Consider the following 18,831-nt stretch of genomic DNA (forward strand, 5'->3'; position numbering starts at 1 on the left):
GATGTGACCTATAAACACAACACAACCCCAGAAATGTCCACATACAGTAAGGAGTTGTGTATTATTTCCACAGCCAGGGATTGTGAGCACTAAGAGTTAACTATGTCCAGCATAGGGCTGGGCAATATGGACAAAAATGTTATTACAATAAATCTATTTCAACAAAATACTGGATAGTTAAAGTCAGAGTTTTTCTCCGATCGTTGTTAATTGTGGGCTTTTGATTATTTCATAACAGCCAAGGTGCACGACACAGTCATTACTGCACTGACCAACCATTGCATTTATGACCAGCTCTCTCTCTCTCTCTCTCTCACTCACTCACTCACTCACTCACTCTGCCTTGCTCTATCTCACTCTTCCCCCACAGTGCACAACTTAAGCAAATGACTCTCTTTGACGATCTCTGCTAGTCAGGCATAAACTCCTGAGTTGAAAGTCTGTGGGACAACCTGCCTGTTTCACAATGAGAAAGGAGAGCAGGTTAATCCAGTGGATCTGGAGGATTATCCTGGTGACTGCTTTGTTTTTCATGGGCTTCATCGTAGGTAAGACCTGAGAACAACCAACACTATCTGTGTTTCTGTGTATATACATATGTATATATGTTTATTCATTTATTTTCTTGACAAAGACATGTACATTAAATTGAAATGTCATAGTGAAATTAGTGGGATAATTCATCAGGGATGACTGTATATATGGTAATGAAGTAAGAACTATAATAGTAGTAAAATAATGTTATATATTATTATTTGTCAAATCTAACAAATGCTGTTTCGGCTGAATCATGAGCTTGTGTTTGTCACCCCTCTGTAACATTTGACACCTTTGTGCTCACAGCAGGTTAACACTTGCCGTCCAAAATGCCTTTTAAAATGTGAACTCTAACATGCGGGGAATCTTCTGTTAATGTCAAACACAAATAAACACATTATGCTCACTCAGCATGTTCCATCTGCTTTGTCGTGTCATCCAGTCACATGTTGACGACCACTGTAAACTTACACTGCAGTTGTACTGACTTGTGGTGTGGTTCTGCAGGCTGGTTTGCAAAGCCCACACATCCACGTACTACTAACAACAGTGCTTCCACCAAGTACCTGACGGAGTTTTTGGAAGAAATCCAGCCAGACAAGATCAGAGAGCATCTCAGGTAATGGGGAAAAAAAACAGCCTCTTTGATATAGAAGATTTAAGCACATACAAAATAAGAATAATTGAATAATTGTTCCATATATAAAGGAAAAGTTCCAAGAGACAGTTTTGATATTAACTTAACCTTAGCCCTAAAACCCCACTGACTCCCCAGTGTGTGTGTGTGTGTGTGTGTGTGTGTGTGCGTGCGTTTCCTCACACAGCAAGATGTTACATCCATGGGGAAAAGAAAAACAACATTAATGTTATTTCACTGAAATAAAAAGGAAGAATTTAGGATGTCAGACGATACAGTGAATATTGTATATTAACCAGTGTTGCAATGTAACAAAGTGCAAATACTTTGTCACTGTACTTAAGTACAACATTCACATATCTGTACTTAACTTTGTTTTCTTATATTTCTAGCAACTTTTACTTTTACTCCACTACCTCCATCTATCTTGGTCTGTATAGAGGTTTTCTAGTCTTGATGAGCTGCTTTACACTACAGTTTTCCCATTCACCCATTCACACACTTCAACATGGGGTTAAGTGCCTTGCTCAAGTATACATATAGACTAGGAATTGAACCCACAACCTTCAAGTTAAACTTTTACTTTAAAAAAAAGTATATTTTTGAATTGATAAGCATATCTTTTACATTACATTACATGTCATTTAGCAGATGCTTTTATCCAAACTTACAATAAGTGCATTTAAACATTTGGGTACAAATAAGAGCTTCAAGTAAACCAAACTATGAAGTGCTAGTCATAAGTGCGATGTATACAGTTTTTTTTTGTTTTTGTTTTTGTTTTGTTTTTTTTGTCGTCTTATATCTTAACATTATATCAATGATAATGATAAGTGCACTGTTGTTTCTGTGAACCAGCAGCGACAGAAGCGATAACAAAAGTTTTTTCTAATAATATCTATACCTGCCTTAGTCTATAAAAACATGTGTGCTGCTTTTGAATCGGTAAATTCAAATTCAAATCTTGGTAGTTTTGGTGTCTGAAATCCTTAGTGGGGATTAATGAAGCAGCAGCTCCTGTTTTTCCTGTGAGCACAAAGTAAACCTAACTCGTTCTTTCACTCTTGACAGAAAATTTACTCGACTCCCTCACCTGGCAGGTACAGAGCAGAACCTGAAATATGCAGAGCAGATCCAACGTGAGTGGAAGGATTTTGGCTTGGACTCGGTGGAGATGGTGCCGTACGACGTCCTGTTGTCCTACCCCAATAAATCACAGCCCAATTACATCTCCATTGTTGACCAACTTGGCAGTGAGGTATTGGCAAAAAACATTTACATTTTTATATCTTACTACTTAAAGAACAATACAATACAATATCAAAGGGATGGTGGGGTTTCTTTTCATGCACGTTAACAATAGAACGACTGCATGCAGCCCTGACTGTTGCAGAGTTCATGTGCAGATTACAAACACACGTTAAAACTTGTCCGGGCCTCGTCTCCATGTTGCCAGAAAACTGCAAGACAGCTCATTCAGGTCCAAAGTCCTTTTATAGCCATCATGTCCTATAAGTGCAGATAATGATGCAGCACTAAGGCAAACAAAAGATATCAGAATTTACTGCATGGTCATATAACACCAGTAAAACACAATCACTTTATTCAATTATTTAGCCAGATTCCACACCAGGAAGATACTGGAAGTCCAGTATCTGGCATCTATACTGCCATCTGTCCCCGTTTAAGTAAATTCAAAGAATTTATTTTGGTGTATCAAACCAATATCATGAGTTCATCATGATTCATGATATCATGATTTGTACTTTCTCTCCGTCATTTAAGCAAGGGAGTAAGAATTCAGATGCTCTACTGAAGTAAAAGTATTATAAAGTCCTACTTTAAATTGCTTTATTTATTTATTATTCATTAACAAATAGATTGATTTATATAATTTCAGAAAATAATGAGAGAGAACTTCACTGTCACAAATTATTACTATAGATGAGTAATTATGCGATGATGTGATGCTGTTTTGTCAAATGTCATTTCAGTTGATCTTTCCTCATTCGCAGATATTTAACACATCATTGGCAGAGCCTGTTCCAGAGGGCTATGAAGATGTTTCTGACATTGTGCCTCCGTATAGTGCCTTCTCTGCGAAAGGACAACCTGAGGTACACACACACACAACCCTAACCATAACCCAAAAACCAGGTCTTAACCCTGAAAAAGCCATTTTCAGGGGTGTAGGAAGGGCCGGCAAAAATGTCCTCACTTCCACAAAAATATCCATACAAGAAAACACACACATACGCACACACACATACACTGGTTTCCATGACTTCAGAGGACATTACATTGAGTTACATTAATTTCCTGGAGACTGGCGCTGACCTTAACCATAATTACTATGATAATAACCTTCAAATAACCTTGTAAGGTCAGTGACGTTTAAATCGTTGAAATATCCTCACCCATGTGACGACACAAGCACATAAGTCTCCCCCTTCTTTCTCTCTTCAGGGTGATTTGGTTTACGTGAACTATGGCCGCACAGAAGACTTCTTCCAGCTGCAGCGGGAGATGGACATCAATGTAACGGGGAAAATTGTCATTGTCAGATATGGGAGAATATTCAGAGGCAATAAGGTACACAGCAGTAGTTTATCAATTCATCAATGCCGGATTAAAAAAAAAGGATATTTTTCTCACATAAAAAAATGAACACCAATGTCTCCAAAGTCAGGAATAAACATTATTTTGCACGCTGAAATGGCACGCTGCTCACTCTGTCTGCATTTGTCTGTCCACCAGGTGAAGAATGCCATGTTAGCTGGAGCAAAGGGGATCATTATGTTCTCAGACCCAGCAGATTACTGGGCTGCCGGAGTCCAGGTACTGTACTGTACTGTACTCTGCAATTATTTCAAGCTGAATATTTTACCCTAATTCATGAAGTATAAAATGAAGTGTTTGATTTCTCTCCTTATTGTAGCAGACGCTGATTATAGTCAGGACAATACCTTTATCTTAACACTTAGTGCTGCAAGTGCACCCTTGGTAAATTGCTGTGGGAATAGTACACAACTTCTTATATGGACATAATGGGGGTGTGTTTATAGGTTTATATATATATATATGTATACTATATTCATTTCAAAATCTCCTTTTTAGTAACAATAATTGTGCAGAAGTCACAAAATAGACAGTTTTTCTTTCTATTTGTTCATAAAAACTTTGAAATTAACTTTGAACTGTGACATATTTCCAAATTTCACAAATTCTAGTACTTTTTGCCCAGGTGTGTTTATATAGCTGGTGAAAATGGAAAAAGAAATTTAATCAGATTGTCATTTTGTGCTGAAAAAAAGATACAAGACCCACTATATTGTAAATTCTTATAGCCTCTGTATATACTCTACATTGTAACATAATAATGGGGGGGAAAAAGCATCTTAAATGCTCTGTGTTCTAAGAGTTAATATCCAAGCATTTAACAAAGCATGGATAAGTGGTCTTTGCAACATCAATCAATGTATGACCCTGACTATGAGTTTAAAAAAGGAAAAAGTAGAAAGAAAACATTTGAGCTTGTGTGTACAGCCCTACCCTGATGGCTGGAACCTGCCGGGTGGAGGAGCTCAGCGAGGAAATGTTCTCAACCTAAATGGAGCAGGAGACCCACTCACACCCGGGTACCCCGCTAAAGGTGCGTGTCTGCATGTGTTGTGCATGAGCTACAACACGGGTGTGATTTCATCTAACTTATTCAACTGTCCCCTCTGTCACAGAATACACATACAGATTCAGCCTCGAGGAGGGAGCAGGACTTCCCAAGATTCCTGTGCATCCAATTGGCTTCCATGACGCAATTCACTTGCTAAAGTACAGAAAATGCTCCTGTGTTTGATAATAACAAATGATGTGGTTTGGTGTGAGAAGTAGTGGATGTGGGTAACTTTAACATAGAAACAAATGTCCATTCCGTTCAAACAATAGTCAGAAGAGTTCACAAAATGCTGATTGTGCCTACCAGGAACATGGGAGGGCAGATCCCACCCAACAACTGGAAAGGAGGTCTGAATGTGTCCTACAGGATTGGTCCAGGATTTACCGACGAATTCAAGAAGCAGTAAGTTTGCATTTGTAACAATTTCTTCCTGCGCTGGGTTAAAGTGACCATACTCAGCCACCTGACTCTGGGATAATGTGATTCTTCCAAAATAAACCTCATTCATCTCCAGTTGACAGTTCCTCTGCAGCCACACATACACATTCAGTTTAATAAATGCTTGAAAATACTACATTTTCAAGACATAGAGAAGATGAAAGCGGAGGTGTTGAGTGTATATGGTGATATGGTGATATTGAGTATGATCCAGTATGGTCTACTTTTATTTTGAAAGAAAAACCTAGAGACCTGTTGCATTGTTATTTTATGTGTGTTTGTTATGATGTTTGAAAATACATTCATTCATTCACTGCTGCACTGCCTACATTCCTAGTTGTTGCTCTCCCCTTTTGCTGCCCCTCTTCTCTTGTTTAGTTTTAATGACCCACTGGCTTGTAGCCAACCGAGGAACAAACTATGCACTCATAAGCAACAGCATTCCCTTCCCCTTGGACCAGTCCAGTTACCCACATCACATAGTATAAATATAAATAAATAGATAAGAATAAAAATAATAATAACTAGAGGCACGTAGTCAACCACACTACTAGGTACTTGGTACTGGTGGTAAAAAAAAAACATTAACAATTGGGGAAGAATCAAAACAACAACAAATAGAATCAACTGTGCTATATTTTCTAAAGAACTGAATTTTGGATTTGAAAACACCTCATAAAACACATTTATACTGCAGTTACAGAGCACAGCCTCCATTACCTGCACCACTCACTCTCTCACTCATCTCTATATGGCCACATATACCATATAAAGACAAACAACCGTCCACTCTCACACCGACGGTCAATTTGGAATGTTCAATTTGCCTTTGCACACATGGGGAGAACATGCAAAGTCCATGCAGAAAGGCCCACAAAGGCAAGAGTGCTAACCTCTACACCAGCCGTGTCGTTGCATAAAATAAAATAAAAAAACATGTAAACATGCTCCTGAGGCTGTGTTGCCTTCCAAAGAAATGCACTCATTTTCAGTAAATAATCAAATAAAAGTGTGTCCCGCTCACATGATTCCCAGTTAACATATTTGTTCTCCTCCTCCTCCTCCTGATGACAATATGAATGTTCCTTTACTCAGCATGCGTCACTCCTTCCTAATACTCTTGTGTATCCCAGAAAGGTGCGCATGAACATCCACACTAACAACCAGGTAACCAGGATCTACAACGTCATTGGCACGATCAGAGGAGCTCTGGAGCCAGGTATGACCACACAAACTGCCCTAACCCTTCATTCTGCCCTTTAGCAACAGTATACACCCGGCTAAGCGCATGCAAGTAACACTGATTAACCTGACACCCTGCAATTACCACAAACAAGAGTTGGTTCTTCACACTTCACACTTATATGTACATTATAGATCATAGTAAACACAATTTAAGATATATTTAAATGTAGAAAATTAAATTTGAAGTGAGGCCCATCACTGACTTTATCAAAGTCATTGTCCACCTCTAATACATACTGTACAGTATATACCGGCATAATGATGACAGAAAGGACAATATACATTTGTCAAGAAATACATTATCAGTGTGTTTTAAGACTATTTGAACAACATCTTGAAATTTAATCTTGTGAAATTAAATAAGGAAAGAATCTTTTGTTCTTAATTTGGTGCTCTTTCAACATTGAAACGTATGTTGTTGGCTCAGGGTGGATCATGTGTGTGTGTGTGTGTGTGTGTAGATAGGTACGTGATTCTCGGAGGGCATCGGGATGCTTGGGTGTTTGGAGGAATTGATCCTATGTCTGGGGCTGCAGTTGTCCACGAGACTGTCAGGAGTGCTGGCAAGCTTCTAAGTAAAGGTACATCTGTGCATAAAGTGACTTATGTGAATAATCACACAGTCACACAGTCCTTACTCAGTGTGTGTGTGTCTGTGTTTAGGCTGGAGGCCAAGAAGGACTATGATATTTGCCAGCTGGGATGCAGAGGAATTCGGACTGCTGGGATCTACAGAATGGGCAGAGGTAGCACTTACGTCAACACACACACACATGCGTGCACACACACACAAACACACTAACCACATGTATCTTTCTCCAAAGGACAATGCCAAGGTGCTGCAGGAGAGAGCTGTGGCCTACATAAATGCAGACTCTGCGATAGAGGGTCAGTGTTTTCTTTGCTGCAGTACAATCTTCTGTGTATAAAAAGGGTGCAGAGGCTGAAATAGTTTGGAAATGATTTGTGCATCCTCCGTTCACAGGTATGTACACACTGAGAGTGGACTGCACTCCGTCTCTACACACTCTGGTGTATGACCTCACCAAGCAAGTGAGCAAATTCATACACATGCGAGACTATATCAACACAGTGATACTGAGTTCAAATTAAAAGGTTTGCTTTACTATGATTGCCTGTAGATAGAGAGTCCAGAGGAAGGAGAAGAAGGTGTTTCTCTGTATGAGAGCTGGCACAAGAGAGACAACTGGACAAATGACCGTGATGCACCCAGGTATGAAGCATCATCGCCAGGTGCTTTTTTTGGCTCAGAGCCAGGGTGTAACCAAACCAGCGAAACAATAAAGTCATGAGAGCAGCAGGGAGTTAGGAATAAGAAGAGAAAGATGCTGAAATAAGAGATAATGACAAAAGAGATACTATCTTAACTAGGTGTTTAGTTTAGGTTCATGTTTGAAAAGTAGTATTTGACCTGTCTTTTGAAAAAAAATCAATACAGTGATCAGACACACCGTTTCATCATTCTGATGTTTGTAGAATCAGTAAACTCGGCTCAGGCAGTGATTTTGAGGCCTATTTCATCCGTCTGGGAATCGCTGCAGGCAGAGCCAGATACACCAAGAACAAGGTATGTCACATATTTGTACATATTTGTCTTTTTATCTATGCAGTGAGTGTTTCATTTAGTTGAAGACTGAAGACATTTGTTTACGTACTTACCTAGATCTTTATTTTATTATCAGGAACATTGTAACATAATTCATCTGAAAATAGGCTCTGTGAAGCAAAACTATTAGACCTGACTGAGGGAGCATCTTAAGTCCCTGTCTTCTACTTCTAATCATAATTTCTGGCAGGTTGTACGTATGTAAACACAGCTAAATTGAAGCCGTATGGAGCCGATAGGCCTGATAATCAGTGTGTGAACTCATCCGACAGTAGTTTGAATGTACAGATATGCATTTAAGCTTTAACTGTGGAATCTGTGAAATGTCCTCTTTGTGTTTGCATGTTCATCTCAAGAAAACGGAGCGGTACAGCAGTTATCCGGTCTATCACAGTGTATATGAAACCTTTGAGATTGTGGAGAAATTTTACGACCCCCACTTCCGGCGGCTTCAGGCAGTGGCTCGGGTGAGAGGAGGGCTCATCTTCCTATTGGCAGATTCCCAGCTGCTTCCTCTCAGTGCCAACGAGTATGCAGGCTCGCTAAGGAAGTACGCGCAGAGCATTGCTCAGCTGGCGCAGAGGCACCCGGGGGAGATGGAGACGTTTGAGGTGTCTTTTGGTGAGTCGGCTTTGGCCACTGTGTCGTCAGTCTATGGTAATTAACGTTCTCATCTAGAACATCTGCACTTGTGTTTTTAGATTTTCTGTTTTCAGCAGTGGAGAACTTCACGGTGGCAGCCAGGGGTTTCCATGAGCGCCTGAAGACTCTTAACACGGCAAAGTAAGTGCGTTAGTCATTTCCATTATACAAAACCCTGAATATATTTGATCACGTTTTTCTGTTGTTACATAAGTGTCACCTTCATTTTGGTTTGTTTGTGTTTGTGTGTGTGTGTGTGTGTGTGTGTGTCAGTCCTCTGGAAGTTCGTGTTATGAATGATCAACTCATGTATCTGGAGAGAGCCTTCATAGATCCTCTGGGTTTACCTGGTAGACCCTTCTACAGGTCAGTCTTACACTCTCTCTTTCAAATGTACAGTACATGTACCAGGCAGGAGTCTCACCAGTTACACGTGTACTTGACTACAACCACAAATTAGTGGACTAGATGACTATTTAGTATCATTATTATTATTGTTATCACTGATGAAAAAATATCACCAGAATCTGCACATCTGATGTAGCTGAGCAGCATGTTGATGAGATTTGGAGGTTTGAAGCTGAAAGCAGATTCTCCGCTGGTATTGTGGGAAATTTTTATGAATTTGCATGTGAATGAAAGGACATTAAAGTCACTTCTAAAAGAAATGGGAAGTCAGTGTAAAAAAAATATTCCATATATGAAGGAAAGTGGTCTTTGTCGCATTAGGAATATCGGCCTCAGAATTCTCAAGTCCACAATAGACACCAAGACGTTTGCCAATTTAAACTTCTCTTTATATCTACACCGAAGCACTTTTTCTCAGCTACTTTTAACCCAGCTATGTTAGTGGGATGGGCTTGAGTATTAAATTGTCATTCAGAAAACTTGGAAGAGCATTCACTACTGTCGTGAAACATCTTTATTCTACCCGTGGGTCTGTGCTTTTAATCAAGAAATGTGATTCTACTTTGGTCTGTTTTTCATTTCACCGATAAAATATATCCCATTACAAAGTAAATCCTGTTTTTCAGCATGATAAAACCATGCACATTTTTATTTTCACAGATTCTTCTCACGCTGTATGTTTCGAAATTGCTATCAGTGGGTTCTCTAACATAACACCCTCCTCTCTGTTTCAGACACGTGATCTTTGCTCCCAGCAGCCATAATAAATATGCCGGGGAGTCGTTCCCTGGGATCTATGATGCACTGTTTGACATTGAGAACTCAGTTGACCCTGAAAGGGCCTGGATGGAAGTCAAGCGTCAAATCAGCATTGCAGCATTCACCGTTCACGCTGCCGCCATGACTCTAACACCTCCTGCATGACGAAAGCATGCAAACAGCCATGTGACAGAATTAAATCAAATTACTGGATAGTAGAAAAGCGAAATGTGGAGAGAATTCAGCAGCTGCAAACACACAGTGATGGACAACCTCTGACATGTTTCAGGAACATCCACAGCTCAGCAATACGGGGAATTTCTAAGCATCGTAAACCACACTACAACTTTCAAAACTGTCTTTTTACTGGATTAGTTTAACAGCTGATAATGTGGCTACAGTGAATTAAGGGACTTAAGTACTTTTTCTATTGTTTTGTAATAACAGTCTCTGGCTACAAGGGATCCAAATAAAACCAACCCATCTTTTATACAAGATCAAAAAACGTACAGATATCTTGTCCGCATAAGAGAAGAAAATTAGAGAAATTATTGGTTTTGCTTTATCATGTTTGTTTTTGTTTTTTCATAAAAAAAGTCATTATGAGAAATAATGGAAAAATGTGCTATATGAATGTGTAAGTGAACGGGCAGCGTTGAGTGCTCATCAAGACTAGAAACCAGACCATTTAGTATTCAACAGGCTTTCACTTATTACCAACTAACCACCTGCATAGGAGAGAAATGCAGTGTTTTCTAAAGCGCCACGAGTCATGTTAGATGTAGTTCTTCGGCGTTGTTAAGTATTAGTCACACGCATTTAGTGCAAAAAGATAAAAGCATCATCAACTGTAGCTTTTCAGACACATACTTCAATCCCGACGTATGAAACCTTCACCAAAACTAAAATGAGACAGGCGTCTGTTACGCATGAACATTTTGATCCTGCACCATTTCTATGATGAGATAAAGAAAAAAAGAAGTTAATTTACTACCCCTTTCTCCTTCGCGACGGTTGTCACTGGATAGCAGCTGACACATCACAGGGGTCAACACACAGACACAAACATCCATTCACTCTCACATCCAATTAACCTCTGCATGACTGTAGGAGACCCAGAGAAAACCCACACACACGACTTGCAAACACTATGCACCCTGCTACAAGGCAACAACATGACCCACCACTCCACTAATATATACCATATCTTCCCTTAACTCAGTCATCTTCCTGAATCATCTCTCTGAGGCACTCCTGTAAGTTTCGCACCCTGTCTGCTGGAGCAGTCTGTATTTTCTTTTCTAGCAGCTGCTGCATCTTTTCTCGTCCAGCCACTGTTGGAGTGTTGTGAGGGAACAGAAAGCCGCTCAGTAATTTGTCGTGGCAGGCCGGGGAAAGCAAGCCGCACAGGAAGCGCAGGAACATGTCATAGTCACCAAGAGGTGAACTGAGGGTTCGATCCAGAGCAGACTGGAGCAGGGCTGCTGATTTGTTCTGATGGTTCTTGAAGATGTGCAAAGTCCGGTGTGAGTCCAGGACGTTCTTATTATCAATGTGGAAAGTTTTGAAGACGTACAGGGCAGCCATGAACTCCTGGAAGAAAGAGGTTTGAGTACTTTTTAGATTGTTTTTAGAATGTATCAACATAACATTTGCAAATTATGCAAATAGCATTTAAAAGGTCCAGTATGTGACATGTAGGGAGGATTAAATGGCAGAAACTGAACATACTACACATACAACAATAATTTGGTTTTCGTAGCCTTAGAAAATGCCTTTACGTTTTTTTACGCTTTACAGAAGCTGCCATCTGGTGTTGACATGTTTCTACAGCAGCCCGAACTGACAAACCAGCCACAGTGTGCATACCATGTTTTGAAGCAGAAGCTTCCTCCACATATAAAATAGAAAGTTATTCTTGTTTCATATGTGAAGGCTACCATACTTCCCTGATGTGCTTGGGAAAGGAAGGCATGTGTGGTATAGTCCTATGTTTGTTACAATCTGCATTGTCACATAAGATGTCACTAATTCTTACACACCGGACCTTGAACTTAAACTGTAATTACAGTAACCTACAGAATAATGGAATATTAGTGTATTGGATCAGTGATGCAGGGATTTTTACCTGAAAGGTGAAGTGTATAAAGCAGAATGTCCTCCTCCTGTCTGAAGCTGCAGCAGGAAGCTCTGTGCACAGGCCGGAGAACACCGCCACCTCCGTCAAATTCAGACCACACTCCTTCACATCCTCTTCGTAGAACACACTGGTCTTTCTCTCCATCATTTTAAAGGCCATGTAACCCATCTTTATCAGCATCTGTTTGTCATCTTCGGACCATTTCTGAGTGGGAATGCAGCAGACGAGAACCCTCATTAGAAACTTTTACATTTCAATGTCCTTTTAAACAAAATTTCAAGATAAACTTAAAATAACTTGCATCCATTCGATGTTTTATTTCCATGTTGCTAAATAGTGAATTATGTGACAAAGAATAATGGAACACAAAAAACAGGTGACATTACCAGGTTGTTTTCTTGCTTTCCGTAGTAGAACATCAGCCTGCGATTGGTTTGGACAACCAGAATATGGATGTAGAATGGCGTCAGCCTCGGGGGATTCTCCCCATAGTCCTGATATGAACGGTAGCAGCGCTCAAACACTGTGGCGATCATCCAGCAGACAAAGGGCTGGCAGGCGAGCATGCAGAGAGTTGGCAGGCGCTTATAATGTTCCAAAATATTCGTAGCTTGCTCTGCATCGCTAAAGCGTCTCCTAAGAAAGTCATCTTTCATCTCATCGCTGGAGAAGGGAGGGGAGAAGAAGATGAGAAAACTGGTTGGACTGAATTTATGACTGCAGGATTATCTGTTGGATGTTATGAAGATATCTACACACACCTGAAGCCATGGATTTCTGTGACCATGTCGATTAGATTAGATGGGATTTGTGACACAGCCGCTCGTCTACCCAGGATCCAGATGAGGGCACCCTGAAGCACAGTTCCCCGGAGGATATTTACAATAAGGATGTCAAGATGTGCTTGCGTGTAATTGTCATTTATTACTGGGGAATTCTGGAAAGAAAATGGACAAGTGTAAGTTACCAATCATCATATGTTCCACTACAAAGCAATGTCTTTTATAAAATATAGCTAGATTTCTCTTTTGAGTGTTTTGAATCTTCACTGGTTACGTACCAGCTACTGGTTTTACCTACAGTTAAATTAAGCAAATCAACAGACGCAAAAAAAACAAAAACATGAATCTGAGCTTAAAACCTTCCTCTGTTTTTAAAGATAGCAGTGAATGTGTGTAAATTTGAAGCAAAACCCTAGGGATAGATGTAATTATGTAACGTAATATGTTAGAATGTTAGGATGTCATACTGATGGAGTCTCAGGTGTTTGTGTGCACTGATAGATACCTCCCAGTCCAGAGGAGCTTGGTAACAGTCAAAGGAGTCCATAATGATGAGAAATTTACAGTCCTCCTTGTCCAGGTGTCTCATGTCTTTGCACTCAGGATGATAATATTTTATCACTTCCATGATAGAATATTTTGGAGAGGGAAGGTTTTGGTTTCGCAAATTCCACAAAGAGTGAAAGGAAAGTTTGATGACAAACTGTAGATCCTACACAAAAACAAATGAAGAACAGAAACTTGAGTTGTGAGCATTACAATACTAAATTACAATACGACTTATTCTGTCTGCTATTTCGATGAAATTCTCACACCAAATCTCACCCTGTTAGCTTGCATTTTTGCCCAGTCCAGGCAGAATTTCGCCACAGAAACAGACATTCCAATTCCTGGAATCCCTGTGGTCAGCACCGTCCTCACTGGTGAACCATCAGCCTTCTGTAGTCGGAACAAATTGTTCAAACTAACAAAGGTATCAGGACTGGGGATTTGGAGAGGTTGCAGAGGGTGCGAGTGGAACTCATGAGACTGGTCAACTCCTCCGTAACAACAGGTGGAAATCTGGGGCTCGACATAGACGACATCTAGAGGTTTGCACTTTCCGGCTCGAGGTACGCCCTCAAAGATGATTTGGTGCTTTCTGATCAAATCCTCCCTCAGCTGAAAACGTGTCCACGCTGTCAGTGGAGGAAGATATAAAAGGATGTAAGAAAACTACATGCAAACACTCACTGTCCACTTTATTGGGACACCTGTTCAACTGCCTGTTAACACAAATATCTCATCAGCCAATAACATGGTGGCAACACAACACATTTAGGCATGTAGACACGGTTGCTGACACGGCTGCATAGAGAGAATACATAACTTAGATTATTTTCGTTTTATTTACTATTTATCAGATTCTGAACATTCTGAACAAAAATTACCAGATTCTCTCAGCCACATCTGTCCATCTGTCAAGATGCTTGCCTCGGTCACATGTCACAGTCGCAAGAAGAAGATCCACTGCTGGAGATCGCAAATGACGGCTGAGCGCGGAGGTTTTTTTGCAGTGGGTGCTGCTGCTGCTGTTGACACAGCACCCGTCTCCTGGCTCGCGTCATCTGGATCCTCCGTTACCGGCAGCGCAGTTAACAGGCGGGACTTCAAAGTTGTACATTTGCCCTTTGGAGTTGAATTTCGTCCACAGGAATGTTGCAGCTTTGTTGAGATCAGTGATGGACTTGGCCATTTTTTCCCCCAAACCGGTGCGCATGCCGTTTACACATGGCTGCACTCGCTGCAGTATCGTTGATGCAATGTTACGAGGACGCTGCTAATAAAGTTGCATACACAGCGGATTCACGTTTATTATTATAATACAAAAATACCAGTTTTAATGCCCGTCGTATCATTTTATTTTGTTGTATTTATCCGCATCTTAAATTTATCCACATATTAAAGGCCGGTCTGTGAAAATATTGTCTGACATTAAACTGGTCCGTGGCGCAAAAAAGGGTTGGGGACCATTTCACCACTTTAGACTGTATACAAAAAACAGTATCATGTTGCTTGCCAAAAAACATAAACCTCCCTAATCCCACTTTGTAAATTGTTAAAATGGATGTCAGTGCCAGTATACACAGAACCATCACACTCTCAGACAATTTACCATGATAGTGTTATTGTGCAGAACACAAGCAGTTTATAGGTGCTAAAAATATGTTTTGTTAAATATGTACAGGAAATATTATCAACCATTTCAGTAAATATTCACTCACCTCTCCTGCACTCATTCTGCAGTTTCTCTGCTAAAGATTTCTTCTTGATACTTTCTAGAGTGTTTATTGTGACCATCAGGGAACGATCCTGGCCTGCGGAATAATTTAAATAAACATAGTAAGCATTGATGGGGAAGGATTATTCACACCAGGAGGATACGGCATTTGTTTCTTAGACATAATAGTTCATTGTTTATGAAACTATAGCAGTCAACTCAAAAGGTCCAAAAAGGTTCACTTCAAATTCATCATCACTTCTCTAAATTCTAAACTCTACTTGTGCCGTAACTTGCTCTTACCAAGGATCTCCAGCATCATGTCCACCAAATCGAGTAAGTCTCCTTCCATCATTTTTTCCCGGGAGAAGCTTTTTTCAAAAGATGAAACACCGATCTTAAAGAAGTAAAGCTCTTCTTCGGTGAGATTTGCAAGAGCACTCTGGATACTCTACAGACAACACAATAAGTTACACAATGTTTACACATTATTAATCAACTTTTTCAAACTGTTTAGACATCAGTTGGTGAATGTGAATGTGCTACTACCCTGAATCACAATGCTTTAAAATGCTTTAATAGCATCAAAGTCCTTTAGATTAGAACAACATCCATTCAAAAAACATTTGTTTTTGGTTGTTGTGCACTAACCCTGAATATATGGGGCAGGTCTTGCTCTGGGTGCATTCTGCCTAGCCGACAGTTCTCATCAGACTGTGTAGTGTCATCTGGTTCGACAGGCTCTGGTGGTTCTGGGGATGTGGCGATCAAATTTTCTTCCATATCCTCATCATCAACATCATCATAATTGTCTGAATAGTATTCCCTGAGAAAAAACAGAAACGCCAACAATAAGTTCAGTAATTGCACTGCAAAAACTGTCCGATAATCATACTGTGTTTGTTTATCTGTCCGTCCTCCACCTGGTGTCAATGACAGCAGCTCCTGGTGGTGGCTGCTGAGTGGTCACAGTGTAGAGCGTCTCTGGAGACTCTGATGGCCGAATCAGCTGCATCCTACATAAAGGAAACAAGATTACACACTGTCGGAGTACTTTAACTGCATATTTAAAAGACATTTACAGTTAAAGTTACCACTGCACTCAGAAGTTCAATATTGACAATATCAACATGGCAGCGTGCGCAGAAAACAGCGAGAGTGCCGTCACAGGAAGAGACGTCTTATATAAGGATCGAGCTGAACAGTGCCGAACTGTAAATGAGTTAAAAACACTTAGGAACAGCACCACTGATCGCCACCGCTGATCGCCAGTGGCGCACGGCGACCTGAATAAACTGCCGCTGTATGTTACTGTATCAGACCGGAGACTGAACTCCGGAGACCTCGCCACCGCTGATCGCCAGCGGAGAGCTGCATAAACTGCCGCTGTATGTTACTGTATCAGACCGGTGACTGTGCTCCGGAGACCTCGCCACCGCTGATCGCCAGCTCGCCGGAGCACCAGAGCGGTGCTGTCCCTAATTATCCATGTGTCAGAGGTCTGTTCCTGTGACGGCACTCACACATACAGTGACAGTTTAGGCAGCTCGCTGGCGATCAGTGGCGAGCTGCATAAACAGCTGCTTTATGTGATTGTATCAGACTGAGTCTGTGCTCCAGTCATGGAGGACGTACTGAACAAATATTTTTAATTAGGACGTGTCAAAATGGTCAGTTATGAGCTCTGTGTGACCTTTTCTTAACAATGTGTGTGTTTGTGCGTCGGTGAAATACGTCCCCTGACTAAATAGGGCGACCGCTGGCCGCAGTCTGATGTGAAGTGGTGCGAACACACGTTTGCTGACTTTATCCGGCACATTAGCTTCATATATAAAATCCTCTGTAAAACACTGTGCTCCATTGTACAGCCACGAATAGCACACTTGTCCCTCCACCTTGACATAATACCGCTCTTCCTCCCTCGCCTGAACTCTCGCAGGGACAAGGTGGAGTTACGGTGGAGCTCTCCAAGTAAACTTACTGGTGGGGCGTTAACATTCGCGGTGAAATGCGCATGCTGCCGTCATAAGCGGAGGGAATTCAACATCGAGTGTTTTATCGCCTATACTTACACTAAGGGGGACCACAAAAACATGACTGAGTCGTAGTCCTAGTCGCTTTCCACTCTTTGGAACTGTGATGTTTTTTGTAATCTGCTGAACTTGTTTCTGTACATGTGACACCTACTCTCCTCTGTGGCTCTTCCTGAGGTGTCTCCCATTTTTCAGGGTTTTTGTGGTTTTTCCTCACTCAGTGCTAGGGTCTAAAGTTAGGGGGTGTCACTGCACAGGCTGTATAGCCCTTCTATATAAATAAAATTGACTTTACTTGACCATAAGTGGTGCAAAAAAGGCCAAAATACACAGATGCATTTCCTGATGCTTGAATATGAAATAAAGACATGGTACCTTGTCTCCCCAATTGGAATGAAGCCCGGTAATATCATGGCAACCTCTTTATCTTCTCCACCCTCATCCTCGCTCTCTTCACTCTCACTCCTCATTGAACCATAACTGGAGGGCGGCCTGTTTAGGGGAAGGAAACAGATGTTGGAAGAATACAGATTTAAAAATTACACCATCATTTAGTTGCTTTTTCACTAGCAATAATATAATATTAAATAATATATCTTGGTAGATTATGTGTACCATTATTTTCTATCTCTGCATTAAATAAACAAATTTGCTTAAGTTAAAGTTTGTAATGTCTGGGTTTGTTCTTGAGAACTGGATCAGTGGTTCTCAACGTGCGTTTCCGGCACACTTTCAGTCAGAGGATCAGTAAAAGACTAAAATACATTCAAATCATTAAAATAATCATGATCTGTATAGGCTTTAACTTTTTTCTAAAAGATAAAGTGCACAGTGGATGCGTCAGGCAGCGTTACCATGCGATACATGTGCCTGCGAATGTGTTATAGCCCTTTTTACTAAGTGGAAATTGGTTTTGTGTTACTTGTATAGGCATTACCCCAAACTTCAATACAATAGGTTATATAAGGACTTAAGAGAGAACAATATATAATAAACAGACTATTTTTATTCAAAGTATATCTATATTTATGTAATATATAATGCAGTTGTTGCATTAGCTGACGGTAGAAGAAGCCAACTTATGAAATAAAGCCGTCCAAACAAACACAAACACGTACCTTTCCACTTTATAGTCTGGGTCCATGGCTCCGCTCATGACAGACTCCGTCAGCAGTAAAATGACATTTAACATTAGTAAATTGGGATTAACGTTTCAACCAGAAACCCGACTCCAACGCGCCGACATGTCGCTCTTAGTGCCAACATTCATACACGAGACGACAAAGTAGATTTATGAAAACATAAAGAACATAAATATAAATAAATCCTATTGAAACATATACAATACAAGAAAGAAATTTATACAGGCCGTAGCGTCGTGCCCATGATCAAAATCTCTCGAACTATACTTTCGGTTTCAAACAGGATGTACAGTTGACAAAACTCAATTTACCTTCCGGTACAACTCATTCAAAATAAAGGTAATAAAAAATAAAACAAAATAAACCTTTTTAACCTGAATATTTTTCATGGCTTCATTGCTTTAAAGACTAACTTACATAACTGTTGGACAGTTATGTGGTCTACTTCCCTGCTTTCTCCCTTAACAAATCAAAAAAACAAAAGCAGTATGACACAGTAGTTTATAAA

At 40.4% G+C, this 18,831-nt stretch overlaps 2 protein-coding genes across 3 annotated transcripts; one reads left to right on the top strand and one right to left on the bottom strand.

Annotated features, from left to right (window-relative positions):
- The first annotated feature begins 334 nt into the window (after positions 1-334).
- On the top strand, positions 335-10,145 carry naalad2 (N-acetylated alpha-linked acidic dipeptidase 2). Of its 2 annotated transcripts, XM_044031957.1 has the most exons (20): positions 335-548; positions 1,045-1,156; positions 2,246-2,432; positions 3,190-3,291; positions 3,641-3,766; positions 3,932-4,012; positions 4,721-4,826; positions 4,909-5,002; positions 5,154-5,249; positions 6,419-6,504; positions 6,992-7,111; positions 7,194-7,276; positions 7,355-7,418; positions 7,516-7,583; positions 7,673-7,764; positions 8,028-8,118; positions 8,514-8,778; positions 8,859-8,940; positions 9,073-9,165; positions 9,942-10,145. In XM_044031957.1, the coding sequence occupies exons 1-20, from the start codon at positions 467-469 to the stop codon at positions 10,129-10,131; spliced, it is 2,220 nt and encodes a 739-aa protein (XP_043887892.1). In that variant the 5' UTR covers positions 335-466; the 3' UTR covers positions 10,132-10,145. The 2 variants fall into 2 exon arrangements, with proteins under 2 accessions (XP_043887892.1, XP_043887893.1); XM_044031958.1 differs by lacking the exon at positions 335-548 and having other exon boundaries at positions 1,104-1,156; positions 2,275-2,432.
- On the bottom strand, positions 9,704-18,608 carry nlrc3l (NLR family, CARD domain containing 3-like). The gene is made up of 12 exons (XM_044031956.1): positions 18,300-18,608; positions 17,557-17,673; positions 16,072-16,164; positions 15,800-15,974; positions 15,452-15,599; positions 15,153-15,245; positions 13,714-14,066; positions 13,394-13,600; positions 12,868-13,043; positions 12,493-12,769; positions 12,095-12,310; positions 9,704-11,559 (listed from the first exon to the last, which is right to left on the bottom strand). Exons 1-12 carry the CDS (start codon positions 18,371-18,373, stop codon positions 11,185-11,187), a joined length of 2,304 nt encoding a protein of 767 aa, XP_043887891.1. The 5' UTR covers positions 18,374-18,608; the 3' UTR covers positions 9,704-11,184.
- Between the last annotated feature and the right edge of the window lie 223 nt (positions 18,609-18,831).

Source organism: Solea senegalensis, linkage group LG8 (genome assembly GCF_019176455.1).
Source record: "Solea senegalensis isolate Sse05_10M linkage group LG8, IFAPA_SoseM_1, whole genome shotgun sequence".
Classification (NCBI taxonomy): Eukaryota; Metazoa; Chordata; class Actinopteri; order Pleuronectiformes; family Soleidae; genus Solea; species Solea senegalensis.

Excerpts from the sequence above, each read along its gene's own strand:
- nlrc3l (XM_044031956.1), bottom strand. The coding sequence starts at position 18,373 with ATGTTAAATGTCATTTTACTGCTGACGGAGTCTGTCATGAGCGGAGCC. Across the intron at positions 15,246-15,451 it reads CATGATGCTGGAGATCCTTG|GCCAGGATCGTTCCCTGATG; the intron begins GTAAGAGCAAGT and ends ATTATTCCGCAG. Across the intron at positions 14,067-15,152 it reads GCAGAATGAGTGCAGGAGAG|CGTGGACACGTTTTCAGCTG; the intron begins GTGAGTGAATAT and ends CTCCACTGACAG.
- naalad2 (XM_044031957.1), top strand. The coding sequence starts at position 467 with ATGAGAAAGGAGAGCAGGTTAATCCAGTGGATCTGGAGGATTATCCTG. Across the intron at positions 7,419-7,515 it reads TGCAGACTCTGCGATAGAGG|GTATGTACACACTGAGAGTG; the intron begins GTCAGTGTTTTC and ends CTCCGTTCACAG. Across the intron at positions 8,941-9,072 it reads AAGACTCTTAACACGGCAAA|TCCTCTGGAAGTTCGTGTTA; the intron begins GTAAGTGCGTTA and ends TGTGTGTGTCAG.